At 59.9% G+C, this 14,222-nt stretch overlaps 1 protein-coding gene across 4 annotated transcripts in view; it reads left to right on the plus strand.

The window, feature by feature from the left end:
* Positions 1-3,189: 3,189 nt before the first annotated feature.
* The window catches only part of SRBD1 (S1 RNA binding domain 1), a 49,630-nt gene continuing 38,597 nt past the window's right edge, over positions 3,190-14,222 (plus strand). For 3 of the 4 annotated variants that reach the window (XM_078617024.1, XM_078617027.1, XM_078617026.1), the window contains exons 1-2: positions 4,005-4,092; positions 9,949-10,091. In XM_078617024.1, the coding sequence (XP_078473150.1) occupies positions 9,982-10,091 (110 nt within the window). In that variant the 5' untranslated portion in view covers positions 4,005-4,092; positions 9,949-9,981. Of the gene's footprint in view, positions 3,306-4,004; positions 4,093-9,948; positions 10,092-14,222 lie in introns of those variants that run through there. The other variant, XM_078617025.1, reaches the window with a different exon arrangement.

The raw sequence follows: 14,222 nt of genomic DNA on the forward strand, positions 1-14,222 counted from the left end.
AGTGAGTGGGTGGGTGAGTGTATGAGTGGGTAGGTGAGTGAATGGGCGGGTGGGTGGTTGAGTGGGTGGGTGGGCCAGTGGGTGGGTCGGTGATTGAGTGAATAGGTGGGTGGGTGAGTGGTTAAGTGAGTGGGTGGGTGAGTGAGTGGGTGAGTAGGTGAGTAGGTGAGTGAGTGGGTAAGTGGGTGGGTGGGTGAGTGAGTGGGTGAGTGGGTGGGTGAGTGGGTGGGCAGGTGCGTGGATGAGTAGGTGGGTGGACGAGTGGCTGAGTCGGTGAGTGAATGAATAGGTTGGTGGGTGAGTGGCTAAGTGGGTGGGTGAGTGAGTGAATGGGTAGGTGGCTGGGTGAGTGGGTAAGTGAGTGAGTGGGTGAGTGAGTGAGTGGGTCAGTGAATAAGTGGATGGATAAGTGGGTAAGTGAGTGAGTAGGTGAGTGAGTGGTCGGTGGGTGAGCGAATAGGTACGTGCGTGGGCGAGTGGGTGGGTGCGTGGGCGAGTGGGTGGGTGGGTGAGTGAGTTGGTAGATGAGTGGGTAAGTGAGTGAGGGGGTGAGTGAGTGGGTGGTCGGTGGGTGAGTGAATAGGTGGGTGCGTGGGCGAGTGGACGAGTGGGTGGATGAGTTGGTGAGTGAGTGGGTGGGTGCGTGAATGAGTGGGTGAATGAGTGAGTGGGTGGGTGAGTGGGTGGGTGAGTAGCTGAGTGAGTGGGTAAGTGGGTGGGTGAGTGAGTGGGTAAGTGAGTGAGTGGGTGGGTGAGTGGGTGGGCAGGTGCGTGGATGAGTAGGTGGGTGGACGAGTGGGTGAGTCGGTGAGTGAATGAATAGGTCGGTGGGTGAGTAGTTAAGTGAGTGGGTGAGTGAGTTAATGGGTAGGTGGCTGGGTGAGTGGGTGGGTGAGTGAGTGGGTCAGTGAATAAGTGGATGGATGAGTGGGTAAGTGAGTGAGTAGGTGAGTGAGTGGTCGGTGGGTGAGCGAATAGGGGCGTGCGTGGGTGGGTGCGTGGGCGAGTGGGTGAGTTGGTGGGTGAGTGGGTGGGTGGGTGAGTGAGTGGGTGGGTGAGTGGGTGGTCGGTGGGTGAGTGAATAGGTGGGTGCGTGGGCGAGTGGACGAGTGGGTGGATGAGTGGGTGAGTGGGTGGGTGCGTGAATGAGTGGGTGAGTGAGTGAGTGGGTGGGTGAGTAGGTGAGTGAGTGGGTAAGTGGGTGGGTGAGTGAGTGGGTGGATGAGTGGGTAAGTGAGTGAGTGGGTGGGTGAGTGGGTGGGCAGGTGCGTGGATGAGTAGGTGGGTGGACGAGTGGGTGAGTCGATGAATGAATGAATAGGTCGGTGGGTGAGTGGTTAAGTGAGTGGGTGAGTGAGTGAATGGGTAGGTGGCTGGGTGAGTGGGTAAGTGAGTGAGTTAGTGGGTGGGTGGGTCAGTGAATAAGTGGATGGATGAGTGGGTGAGTGAGTGGTCGGTGGGTGAGTGAATAGGTGGATGCGTGAGTGGGTGGGTGTGTGGGCGAGTGGGTGAGTGAGTGGGTAAGTGAGTGAGTGAGTGGGTGAGTGAGTGAGTGGGTGGTCGGTGGGTGAGTGAATAGGTGGGTGCGTGCGTGGGCGAGTGGGTGGGCGAGTGGACGAGTGGGTGGATGAGTGGGTGGGCGAGTGGGTGGGTGCGTGAATGAGTGGGTGGGTGGGCGGGCGAGTGGGTGAGTCGGTGAGTGAATGAATAGGTCGGTGGGTGAGTAGTTAAGTGAGTGGGTGAGTGAGTTAATTGGTAGGTGGCTGGGTGAGTGGGTGGGTGAGTGAGTGGGTCAGTGAATAAGTGGATGGATGAGTGGGTAAGTGATTGAGTAGGTGAGTGAGTGGTCGGTGGGTGAGCGAATAGGGGCGTGCGTGGGCGAGTGGGTGGGTGAGTGAGTTGGTGGGTGAGTGGGTGGGTGAGTGAGTGGGTGGGTGAGTGGGTGGTCGGTGGGTGGGTGAGTGAATAGGTGGGTGCGTGGGCGAGTGGACGAGTGGGTGGATGAGTGGGTGAGTGGGTGGGTGCGTGAATGAGTGGGTGAGTGGGTGGGTGAGTAGGTGAGTGAGTGGGTAAGTGGGTGGGTGAGTGAGTGGGTGGATGAGTGGGTAAGTGAGTGGGTGGGTGAGTGGGTGGGCAGGTGCGTGGATGAGTAGGTGGGTGGACGAGTGGGTGAGTCGGTGAGTGAATGAATAGGTTGGTGGGTGAGTGGTTAAGTGAGTGGGTGAGTGAGTGAATGGGTAGGTGGCTGGGTGAGTGGGTAAGTGAGTGAGTGGGTGAGTTAGTGGGTGGGTGGGTCAGTGAATAAGTGGATGGATGAGTGGGTGAGTGGGTGAGTGAGTGGTCGGTGGGTGAGTGAATAGGTGGATGCGTGAGTGGGTGGGTGAGTGGGTGGATGAGTGGGTAAGTGAGTGAGTGGGTGGGTGAGTGGGTGGATGAGTGGGTAAGTGAGTGAGTGAGTGGGTGGTCGGTGGGTGAGTGAATAGGTGGGTGCGTGCGTGGGCGAGTGGGTGGGCGAGTGGACGAGTGGGTGGATGAGTGGGTGGGCGAGTGGGTGGGTGCGTGAATGAGTGGGTGGGTGGGCGGGCGAGTGGGTGAGTCGGTGAGTGAATTAATAGGTCGGTGGATGAGTGGTTAAGTGAGTGAGTGGGTAAGTGAGTGGGTGAGTGAGTGGGTGGGTGAGTGGGTGTTCGGTGGGTAAATGAATAGTTCGGTGAGTGAGCGGTTAAGTGAGTGGGTGGGTGATTGGGTGAGTGAGTGGGTGGATGAGTGGGTAAGTGAGTGAGTGGGTGGGTGCGTGGGCGAGTGGGTGGGTGAGTGGGTGGATGAGTGGATACGTGAGTGAGTGGGTGGGTGCGTGGATGAGTGGGTGGGCGAGTGGGTGAGTCGGTGAGTGAATGAATAGGTCGGTGGGTGAGTGGTTAAGTGAGTGAGTGAGTGGGTGAGTGAGTGAATAGGTGGGTGTGTGGGCGAGTGGATGGATGAATGAGTGGGTAAGTGAGTGAATGGGTGGGTGTGTGGATGAGTGGGTGGGTGGGCGAGTGGGTGAGTCGGTGAGTGAATGAATAGGTCGGTGGGTGAGTGGTTAAGTGAGTGAGTGGGTGGGAGAGTGAGTGGGTGGGTGGGTGAGTGCGTGAATCGGTGGGCGGGTGCGTGGGCGAGTGGGCGGGTAGGCGGGCGAACAGCCAGTGCGCTCCATCAACGTTGGGAATTGCAATTGCCCTGCGCTTATCCGCGCTAGGGGATTGTCAGCGTGGGGATTTGAACGGAGCTCGAGACGCGGCGACTGGACTCCTCGCGGGGTGCAGGTGGAGAGGGGACCCCGAGGGGGGGGGGGAGAGGGGACCCGAGGGGGGGGGGGAGAGGGGACCCCGAGGGGGGGGGGGGGGACGAGGGGGGAGAGGGGGACCCCGAGGGGGGGGGGGAGAGGGGACCCCGAGGGGGGGGGGGGAGAGGGGACCCCGAGGGGGGGGGGGAGAGGGGACCCCGAGGGGGGGGGGAGAGGGGACCCCGAGGGGGGGGGGGAGAGGGGACCCCGAGGGGGGGGGGGAGAGGGGACCCCGAGGGGGGGGGGGGAGAGGGGACCCCGAGGGGGGGGGGGAGAGGGACCCCGAGGGGGGGGGGGAGAGGGGACCCCGAGGGGGGGGGGGAGAGGGGACCCGAGGGGGGGGGGAGAGGGGACCCCGAGGGGGGGGGGGAGAGGGGACCCCGAGGGGGGGGGGAGAGGGGGACCCCGAGGGGGGGGGGGGGGAGAGGGGACCCCGAGGGGGGGGGGGAGAGGGGACCCCGAGGGGGGGGGGGAGAGGGGACCCCGAGGGGGGGGGGGAGAGGGGACCCCGAGGGGGGGGGGGGAGAGGGGACCCCGAGGGGGGGGAGAGGGGACCCCGAGGGGGGGGGGGGAGAGGAGACCCCGAGGGGGGGGGGGAGAGGGGGACCCCGAGGGGGGGGGGAGAGGGGACCCCGAGGGGGGGGGGAGAGGGGACCCTAGTGGGGGGTGGGGGGAGAGGGTGACGGGGACCTTCCTCTGCGGGGCCGGGACGCGCCTCGCCCCGGCCGAGCCTCTAGGCCGCAACGCCTCCTAGAACCCGCGTCAAGGTTTACTGTTGCCGATGTTATTGTTGTTATTGTTGTTATTGTTGTTATTGTTGTGATCATCATCATCCATCATCGGCTATGGTTTATCCACTGCTGGATGAAGGCCTCCCTAGGTTCACTTCCCTGCGGTGTCCATCGGCAGGAAGATCGCCCAGCAGTGAATGTCTCCTGCGTGACTACTGCTGCGTGTTGCTGTGTACTGCTGCGTGTTGCTGTGTACTGCTGCGTGTTGCTGTGTACTGCTGCGTGTTGCTGTGTACTGCTGCGTGTTGCTGTGTACTGCTGCGTGTTGCTGTGTACTGCTGCGTGTTGCTGTGTACTGCTGCGTGTTGCTGTGTACTGCTGCGTGTTGCTGTGTACTGCTGCGTGTTACTGTGTACTGCTGCGTGTTGCTGTGTACTGCTGCGTGTTGCTGTGTACTGCTGCGTGTTGCTGTGTACTGCTGCGTGTTACTGTGTACTGCTGCGTGTGTACTGCCGTGTACTGATGTGTACACGTGGCTACTGCTGTGTGTGTACTGCCGTGTGTGTTACTGTGTACTGCCGTATGTGTACTGCTATGTGTTACTGTGTACTGCCGTGTGTACTGCCGTGTGTTACTGTGTACTGCTGTGTACTGCTGTGTATACGTGACTACTGCTGTGTGTGTACTGCTGTGTGCTACTATGTGCTGCTGTATGCAGATGTGTACTGCTGTGTGCTGCTGTGTGCACGTAGCTACTGTGTACTGCTGTGTACTGCTGTGTATACGTGGCTGCTGTGTGCTGCTGTGTACACGTGGCTGCTGTGTACTGCTGTGTATACGTAGCTACTGTGTACTGCTGTGTACACGTGGCTGCTGTGTGCTGCTGTGTACACGTGGTTGCTGAGAATGCAATGATGGCCTCGCGGTGGTGGTGGTGGTGCTGGGGGGGGGGGTGCTGCTGGGGGGTGGTGGTGGTGCTGGGGGATGGTGGTGGTGCTGGCGGTGGTGGTGCTGGGGGGTGGTGGTGGTGCTGGTGGTGGTGGTGCTGGGGGGGGGGGTGGTGCTGGGGGGTGGTGGTGGTGCTGGGGGATGGTGGTGGTGGTGGTGCTGGCGGTGGTGGTGCTGGGGGGTGGTGGTGGTGGTGCTGGGGGGTGGTGGTGGTGGTACTGGGGATAGTGGTGGTGGTGGTGCTGGGGGGTGGTGGTGCTGGGAGGTGGTGGTGGTGCTGGGGGGTGGTGGTGGTGCTGGGTGGTGGTTGTGGTGGTGGTGCTGGGGGGTGGTGGTGGTGGTGCTGGGGGGTGGTGGTGGTGGTACTGGGGATAGTGGTGGTGGTGGTGCTGGGGGGTGGTGGTGCTGGGAGGTGGTGGTGGTGCTGGGGGGTGGTGGTGGTGCTGGGGGTGGTGGTGGTGGTGCTGGGGGGTGGTGGTGGTGGTACTGGGGATAGTGGTGGTGGTGGTGCTGGGGGGTGGTGGTGGTGGTGCTGGGGGGTGGTGGTGGTGGTACTGGGGATAGTGGTGGTGGTGGTGCTGGGGGGGTGGTGGTGCTGGGAGGTGGTGGTGGTGCTGGGGGGTGGTGGTGGTGCTGGGTGGTGGTTGTGGTGGTGGTGCTGGGGGGTGGTGGTGGTGCTGGGGGGTGGTGGTGGTGGTGCTGGGGGGTGGTGGTGGTGGTGCTGGGGGGCGGTGGTGGTGGTACTGGGGATAGTGGTGGTGGTGGTGCTGGGGGGTGGTGGTGGCGCTGGGAGGTGGTGGTGGTGGTGCTGGGGGGTGGTGGTGGTGCTGGGTGGTGGTTGTGGTGGTGGTGCTGGGGGGTGGTGGTGGTGCTGGGTGGTGGTGGTGGTGGTGGTGGTGGTGGTGGTGCTGGGGGGTGGTGGTGCTGGGTGGTGGTGGTGGTGCTGGGTGGTGGTGGTGGTGCTGGGTGGTGGTGCTGGGGGGTGGTGGTGGTGGTGGTGCTGGGGGGTGGTGGTGGTGGTGGTGCTGGGGGGTGGTGGTGGTGGTGGTGGTGCTGGGGGGTGGTGGTGGTGGTGGTGCTGGGGGGTGGTGGTGCTGGGGGGTGGTGGTGGCGCTGGGAGGTGGTGGTGGTGGTGCTGGGGGGTGGTGGTGGTGCTGGGTGGTGGTTGTGGTGGTGGTGCTGGGGGGTGGTGGTGGTGGTGGTGCTGGGGGGTGGTGGTGGTGGTGCTGGGGGGGTGGTGGTGGTGGTGGTGCTGGGGGGTGGTGGTGGTGGTGGTGCTGGGGGGTGGTGGTGCTGGGGGGTGGTGGTGCTGGGGGGTGGTGGTGGTGGTGCTGGGGGGTGGTGGTGCTGGGTGGTGGTGCTGGGGGGTGGTGGTGGTGGTGCTGGGGGGTGGTGGTGGTGGTGCTGGGGGGTGGTGGTGGTGGTGCTGGGGGGTGGTGGTGGTGGTGCTGGGTAGGGGTGGTGGTGGTGGTGCTGGGTAGGGGTGGTGGTGGTGCTGGGGGGTGGTGGTGGTGGTGCTGGGGGGTGGTGGTGGTGGTGCTGGGTGGTGGTTGTGGTGGTGGTGCTGGGGGATGGTGGTGGTGGTGCTGGGGGGTGGTGGTGCTGGGGGGTGGTGGTGGTGGTGCTGGGTGCTGGGTGGTGGTGGTGGTGGTGCTGGGTGGTCGTGGTGGTGCTGGGGGGTGGTGGTGGTGCTGGGGGGGTGGTGGTGGTGGTGGTGCTGGGGGGTGGTGGTGGTGCTGGGGGGTGGTGGTGGTGCTGGGTGGTGGTGCTGGGTGGTGGTGGTGGTGCTGGGTGGTGGTGGTGGTGGTGGTGCTGGGGGTTGGTGGTGCTGGGGGGTGGTGGTGGTGCTGGGGGGTGGTGGTGGTGGTGCTGGGGGGTGGTGGTTATGGTGGTGCTGGGGGGTGGTGGTGCTGGGTGGTGGTGGTGGTGCTGGGTGGTGGTGGTGCTGGGTGGTGGTGGTGCTGGGTGGTGGTGGTGGTGCTGGGTGGTGGTGGTGGTGGTGCTGGGGGGTGGTGGTGATGGTGCTGGGTGGTGGTGGTGGTGGTGGTGCTGGGGGGTGGTGGTGGTGGTGGTTGTGGTGGTGGTGCTGGGGGGTGGTGGTGGTGGTGCTGGGTGGTGGTGGTGCTGGGGGGGTGGTGGTGGTGGTGCTGGGGGGTGGTGGTGGTGGTGCTGGGGGGTGGTGGTGGTGGTTGTGCTGGGGGGTGGTGCTGGGTGGTGGTGGTGGTGCTGGGGGGTGGTGGTGGTGGTGCTGGGGGGTGGTGGTGGTGGTGGTGCTGGGGGGTGGTGGTACTGGGGGGTGGTGGTGGTGGTGCTGGGGGGTGGTGGTGGTGGTGCTGGGTGGTGGTGGTGGTGGTGCTGGGGGGTGGTGGTGGTGGGTGGTGGTGGTGGTGCTGGGGGGTGGTGGTGGTGGTGCTGGGGGGTGGTGGTGGTGGTGCTGGGGGGTGGTGGTGGTGGTGCTGGGGGGTGGTGGTGGTGGTGCTGGGGGGTGGTGGTGGTGGTGCTGGGGGGTGGTGGTGGTGGTGCTGGGGGTGGTGGTGGTGGTGCTGGGGGGTGGTGGTGGTGGTGGTGGTGGTGCTGGGGGGTGATGGTGGTGCTGGGTGGTGGTGGTGATGGTGATGCTGGGGGTGGTAGTGGTGGTGCTGGGGGGTGGTGGTGGTGGTGGTGCTGGGGGGTGGTGGTGGTGCTGGGGGGTGGTGGTGGTGTTGGTGCTGGGGGGTGGTGGTGGTGGTGCTGGGGGGTGGTGGTGGTGGTGGTGGTGGTGCTGGGGGGGGGTGGTGGTGGTGGTGGTGGTGCTGGGGGGTGGTGGTGGTGGTGCTGGGGGGTGGTGGTACTGGGGGGTGGTGGTGCTGGGGGGTGGTGGTGGTGGTGCTGGGGGGTGGTGGTGGTGGTGCTGGGTGCTGGTGGTGGTGGTGCTGGGGGGTGGTGGTGGTGGTGGTGCTGGGTGGTGGTGGTGCTGGGTGGTGGTGGTGGTGCTGGTTGGTGGTGGTGGTGCTGGGTGGTGGTGGTGGTGCTGGGGGGTGGTGGTGGTGGTACTGGGGGGTGGTGGTGGTGGTGCTGGGGGGTGGTGGTGGTGGTGCTGGGGGGGGGTGGTGGTGGTGGTGGTGGTGCTGGGGGGTGGTGGTGGTGGTGCTGGGGGTGGTGGTGCTGGGGGGTGGTGGTGGTGGTGCTGGGGGGTGATGGTGGTGCTGGGTGGTGGTGGTGGTGGTGCTGGGGGTGGTAGTGGTGGTGCTGGGGGGTGGTGGTGGTGGTGGTGCTGGGGGGTGGTGGTGGTGCTGGGGGGTGGTGGTGGTGTTGGTGCTGGGGGGTGGTGGTGGTGGTGCTGGGGGGTGGTGGTGGTGGTGGTGGTGCTGGGGGGTGGTGGTGGTGCTGGGTGGTGGTGGTGGTGCTGGGTGGTGGTGGTGGTGCTGGGGGGTCTGGTGGTGGTGGTGCTGGGGGGTGGTGGTGTGCTGGGTGGTGGTGTGCTGGGTGGTGGTGGTGCTGGGGGGTGGTGGTGGTGGTGGTGGTGCTGGGAGGTGGTGGTGGTGGTGGTGCTGGGGGGTGGTGGTGGTGGTGCTGGTGCTGGGGGGTGGGCGACGTCTCTGCTTCTACTGTGGCTGCGTGACCCCAATTGTGGGGTTTTGGAGGGAACTTTTGAGCATTAGGGATGTGGTTTGGCCAATGGCTGTTAGAGAGTTGTGGCTTTTATTTTAGCTAGGGGAGCACCTGGAGAAAGCCCACGTAGAACAAGGGGAAAACATACCAACTTAACCATTTTTTTCCATTATAGAGGTGTTTTTTTTGTGTTCGGTTAAATTGCGTTAATATGGATGTGCCTTTAAACCCCACACAGCCAATCAGAAAGGGTTTGTCATGTCAAACAAAAGGTGGCAATTCGTTAAAATTTCAGCACTAAACCGGTTGTGTGTTGGAGAGTAAGCCCACAGCAACATTTACAATTCGAGTACCGTGACTTTTCGCCAGTAATTAAAACAATAACAACGAGCAGTAGCATCATCAGGCCACAGCCAGGAGTTGCAGAGAAATCCTCCTCCTGTTTCGGTCTTAAACAGACGGGGGGGGGGTGGGTGGTCAATGTGATGTCGTCAATTGTGAGCCAATCAGTTGCCAAGACCCGGATGGTGGGGGTGAATGTATTCGAATAATCCTGATTTGAAGCTTTCGTGACTGCAGGAATCCAAACTCTTTGGTTCTTTCGGTAAAGTCACGTAGGTAGAAAATACAATAAATCACGACGTTTCGGTCTGCTGCCTCAGCTGCCTCAGCAGCAGGCCATGCTTTCCCATCTGATGACGGACGCTTGTGTTGCGCCCGAAACGTCGTGATTTATTTTATTTTATACCTACGTGACTTTACCGAAAGAACCAAAGAGTATGTATTCGAATACATTACAATGGATATCTATTATTGGTGGGGTTATTGTGCTAAACTTTGTTCTATTTGTCAGGTGTCAGGCCTCGCTGAGCTGTGTAGCACTTCTTTCAGAAGTGACCTGGCCATCACAAGTTATAGCTCAATGAAGTGGCTATCAACATCATCGCGTGGACATTTATAGCGACCAAAATATTCTCAACGCGTGATGTTGATTCTAAATGTGGAGGGAATAACTGAAGGACCCGGAGAAAAAAACCACGCAACCACGGGGAGAGAGAGACAGACACAGACTCCAAATATACAGTAGGCATCATCAGAGTCGGGATCGAGCCCACCACCTCCTGTATACCAGGCGAGGTAGTTAACATCTCGCCAGAGAGAGGCACCCAAGTCTGGAGTTGAACCCAGGATCTTTTTTCTATGAGGCACGTGTGTTACCAGCACTGATGATGATAATCATAATAATGGTGGTGATGGTAATTATGATCATGAGGATGTTGGCAGTGATGATGGTGATGATGATAATGAGGATGGTGGTGGTGATGATGATTGTGGTTTGTCGTGTGTTGTAAGCGTCTCCCTGAGCAGACGTTGCTGGTGGCGTTGATGGAGCGACTGCGGCCAAACAGGAAGGCAGCGATCATCCTCCACGACGAGGATGACGATCAAGAGTCGATGTCGGACAGCGACGAATGGATGCCAAGCGACAATGACACGTGAGGATGTGGGGACGATCTGGGGAACTGTGAATGCCATCGTTTTGGTGACACAGTGGCTGGGATATGTTAACTACCTCAACCGATACACAAGAGGTCGTGGGTTTGATCGCGACCCTGACCCCTGCTGTATATTTGGAGTTGTGGTCGTGTGGATTTTTCTCCGGGTCCTCCGCTTTTTCCCTCCACAATTATAATCAACATTACCATGTGCTTAGAGCAATTGGCCACTATAAGGCTCACTTTGTTTAGGGCTATCTCTTTGCGATGGCCAAGTCGCTTCTGAACAAAGAGCTGCCCAGCTCAGTGGGGCCTTACGTGGTAAAATAAACAATACTTCGATCGTTCCTTTAGAGGGCCTCACGTTTTGCAAGCATAGAAAAGGGAAGGCATGACCGTGGGTGAGAAGACAGCTTTTGTATGGAGCGACAGGGTCAGGAAACTTCGACATCAGCGTTACAATAATGCCGCTCGACTCGATTCGGAGTGAGACCTCAACTGCCAAACTAGAGCTGGTCATAAGCGCACTGCCCCAAATACGAAAACTTCTCCACTCTTTCCATAACGGTAAAATAAAACATTTCAATAGTTTTTTTTTACGCTTTTAAGCGGCTGGTTGCAGAGACTGCGCCGCGGGGTCGCAGACACGGCGCCGCGGGGTCGCGGACAAGGCGTTGCGACCACGATCCCGTTGTTGCAAGTTACCTTTGTCTTTCCAGCTGGTGACGCGATTGGGCTGCCTGCCCTGCGTCGATGGGAAGGATGCCCTGGTGGTCCACGTAGTTTTTCCAGGGGCCTGCCCACCATCATGAAAGTCCTTAATGATTGTGAGCGGAGAGTCGGGGACTTAGAAAGCACGAAGAACAATCCCAGAGCCCAGGCCTACTGATTGTATCATAGGCCTTGACCAGGTCAATAAAGCAGAGATATAGGTCCTGTTGGAATTCGCTGCACCTCTGCTGTAGCAGACGGACAGAAAATATGGCATCTGTGCAGCTCTGCCTTGGCCTGAAACCGCATTGGGTCTCGTCAAGCCTCTACTTAGCGTGCCTGGCAAGGCGATGTTGAATAATCCTTGCTAGGACCTTTCCCGACACAATGAGGAGGGAGATGCCACTGTAGTTGTGACAGTCTGTGTGGTCCCCCTTCTTAAAGAGGGGGGATCACCAGGGCATCCTTCCAATCTTGTGGAACCCACCCAATGGTCAAGACTGTTATTACGGTGTCATTTTGGGCAGTCTGTGCACAAACGCCACCCTCCCTCAGCATTTTGCTTGAGCGGTCATCTCTGCCCCACGCTTTTCCTGGTCTAAGACTCCAGATTGCCTTCTGTACTTCCTCAACAGATGGCACCTCAGCCAGCCACTCGCAGGGGGTGACTACTTCCAATATTTGAGGCCTCAGCAGGGTCATCCCCACATTGTCCCATGACGTTTTCCAGGTTGAGGGATTTAACCTTCCCCAAGACATCAGAGAAATGCTCAGCAAATTTGCAAACCTGTTCCTGGGGGTTGGAGATTGGATCACCGTTCTTTCCTATAATGATGGTGATAGGTGTGGTGCTGCAAGTTACTTTTTCGATGGAGTTCAAGAGTGATTTGGAATCGCGGGGTACTGAGGCAGACTCCATCTCCTCAGCAAATCGTGACGATCGCACATCCTTGCAACGCTGCACGGATCTCCGAACCTCAGAGTGAAAGCTGCGGTAGGTCCTGGTGTCAAGGACATGGGCCCGCATCCGCTCTGCCATCACTATATAGTGTGGCAGATTTTCTTGCTTGGATCCGGCGTGCATCCATGATGTTGTGTGGATGTGTCGATGCCGGAACAGCGTGTTGGTAATTACAAGCCCATGGGCTGCACAAAAATCTAGCAGCCTCCTGCCGTTATTATTGAGCTGATCTGGCCCATGCCTTCCAATCACTCCAGACCAGGTGCCAGCATCATGACCAACTCGGGCATTAAAGTCACCCAACAGGATGACTTTATCCCGAGGGGCTACTTTAGAAAGCACCTGTGACAGGAGGTCATAGAAGGCATCTGGCTCATCGGCCTTGACTGCATCCCTCCACTGATGTTCATCTTCGGTGGGGGCATAAGAAACCACCACTCCTTGCCTCCGGTTGATGGGAAGGTGAGCCCAAAGTAGCCTGGGGCTTACAGCTTCCCACACCTCACCGCCACGCTCCCACGCCTCCTTCATTCTTTTGTTCAGAAGAGACACTCCCTGTTGTTTGGCAGTCTCTTGCCCCGAGTAGAGGACTGTCCACCCCTCATGGTGGCAGGAGCCAGAGCCGGTCCACCGGACCTCCTGAAAACTGCAGAGATCCAAGCAGTACAGGTCCAGCTCCCGACAGAGGAGTGGCAGCCTCTCCTCCGCAGTGAGCATTCGAACATTCCACGTGGCCACTCACAATGGCTTTTTTCTGTTTCTGGAGGAACCTCGAGGGTAAGATTCAGTCTCCTCGCTCCGCCAAGTGGGATTTGGCCAGGAGATGTCATAGACGCCCGTCCCACCGGGGCCTCAGGTACTTGCTTAGTTAGATTTTTTCCATGTAGTTTAGTGGTAGTTAGGTTGAAGGTGGAGGGGTCACCAGCCCCTCGCACCCATGCAGAGCCCCCTTTGGCCGCTGTGGTGGCTACAAACGCCATGAGGGGAATGGCCAATTGACTTGGCCTTCCCCCCATGGCACTGCTCATCACAGCGTTACCGTTCGGCACCCCCGAGGATGTCGGGGGTTGTGTTGTCGGACACACGTACACACCCACAGAAACACACTTATATCCACACACACATGTATGGTTACGTGTAGTGCTGATCATGGAGACACACACTTGAACTTGGAGGCAACGTTTATTACAACTCCCAAATGTACACTGGTTCTACTGCTAGGTGATAGCTGCACGGTTAACTATGTGAGCAGCGGGTTAACTACACGAACGGGTCAGCCAGCTTACATGCTGCCTCACCCACAATGCTGAGCGAAGACCGAAGAGACGTAGCAGCCAGGGTTGATTCCACAGACGAGCCCCGATCGCTCTCAGGGCTTCCCCTTTATCCTCTCCGAGCGTGGCCTCGCTCCGCCCTCGGCTACGCCCCCTTCTGGATCTTGCTACAAGGCTCTCGGCTCCACGTCACGTATCCCTCGAGCCCCCTTCGGCCCCCTTGCTACCGTGTCTAGGTCATCTGCCCACTCTGGTTCAGACGGAGTATCACATCCTCACTTGCTCTCCTTAAACCCTCACTAAAACCATGCCCCCGATGGCCAGCTTCTATATCAACCTCTGGTCTGGTGGCAGAGAGGACTCCCGACGTGCGTTTCCACTCCTGCGACAGTAGCTGGCGCTAAGCACCATAGTGACACCAACAAAGTCACTACACATTTGTAGTGACTGACACAGAGACACTAAGAGTAGGAGGCACTCTATTTATTCACGGTCCACACAGAGTAACTACAGCCCCCAGTCAGGACAGCTGGCAGGGTGCCTGACTGACGGCACCGAGCAGATGAAGATGGCGGCGAAGACTCCAGCAGCACGACGAGGGGACCTCACTCCAGGCAACAGCCCCGAGCCTTCGCTCGGGGTCCCCTTTTATCATCCCGGCGTGGCCTCGCTCCGCCCCCGCAACACCTCCCTTCTAGAACCTACTGGTGGGTTCCCGGGGCTCCCCGATGGGCCCCTTCTGTGACCTTTCCCCTACATCGCTCTCTCTGGTTTATTACGTGACCTACTGTCAGACAGGCTGCTGCAACTGCAGGTCCCCTTCTGTGCCATCAACCAGCACTATGCTTCGTAGTGACCAATTCCATATCACTACACATATTTAGCCTTAACAGGCTGTTGGGGCAAGTGCTGTTAGCAAGCACCTATGCAGGCCGGCACGGCACACGAGGGGGTCGGTGGCCAGCACCACACCCGGCCGCCTTTGTCTCCCCAGTGGCGATGTTTGCACACCACACCAGGTACTCATTTGAGGCTGAGTCGACCTAGGGGAGGCCCATGACCGGCTCAGATAATCGTCAATGGTGTTGGCCGTGAGCGGGAATCGAACTCTGGTCACCAGGTTCATAGCGCAGCGCGCCACCGCTCCACCGCCGCTCCCCATATAAGACACATGTACAGATGTAG

Source organism: Lampetra planeri, chromosome 52 (genome assembly GCF_965212315.1).
Source record: "Lampetra planeri chromosome 52, kcLamPlan1.2.h2, whole genome shotgun sequence".
NCBI classification, from domain to species: Eukaryota; Metazoa; Chordata; class Hyperoartia; order Petromyzontiformes; family Petromyzontidae; genus Lampetra; species Lampetra planeri.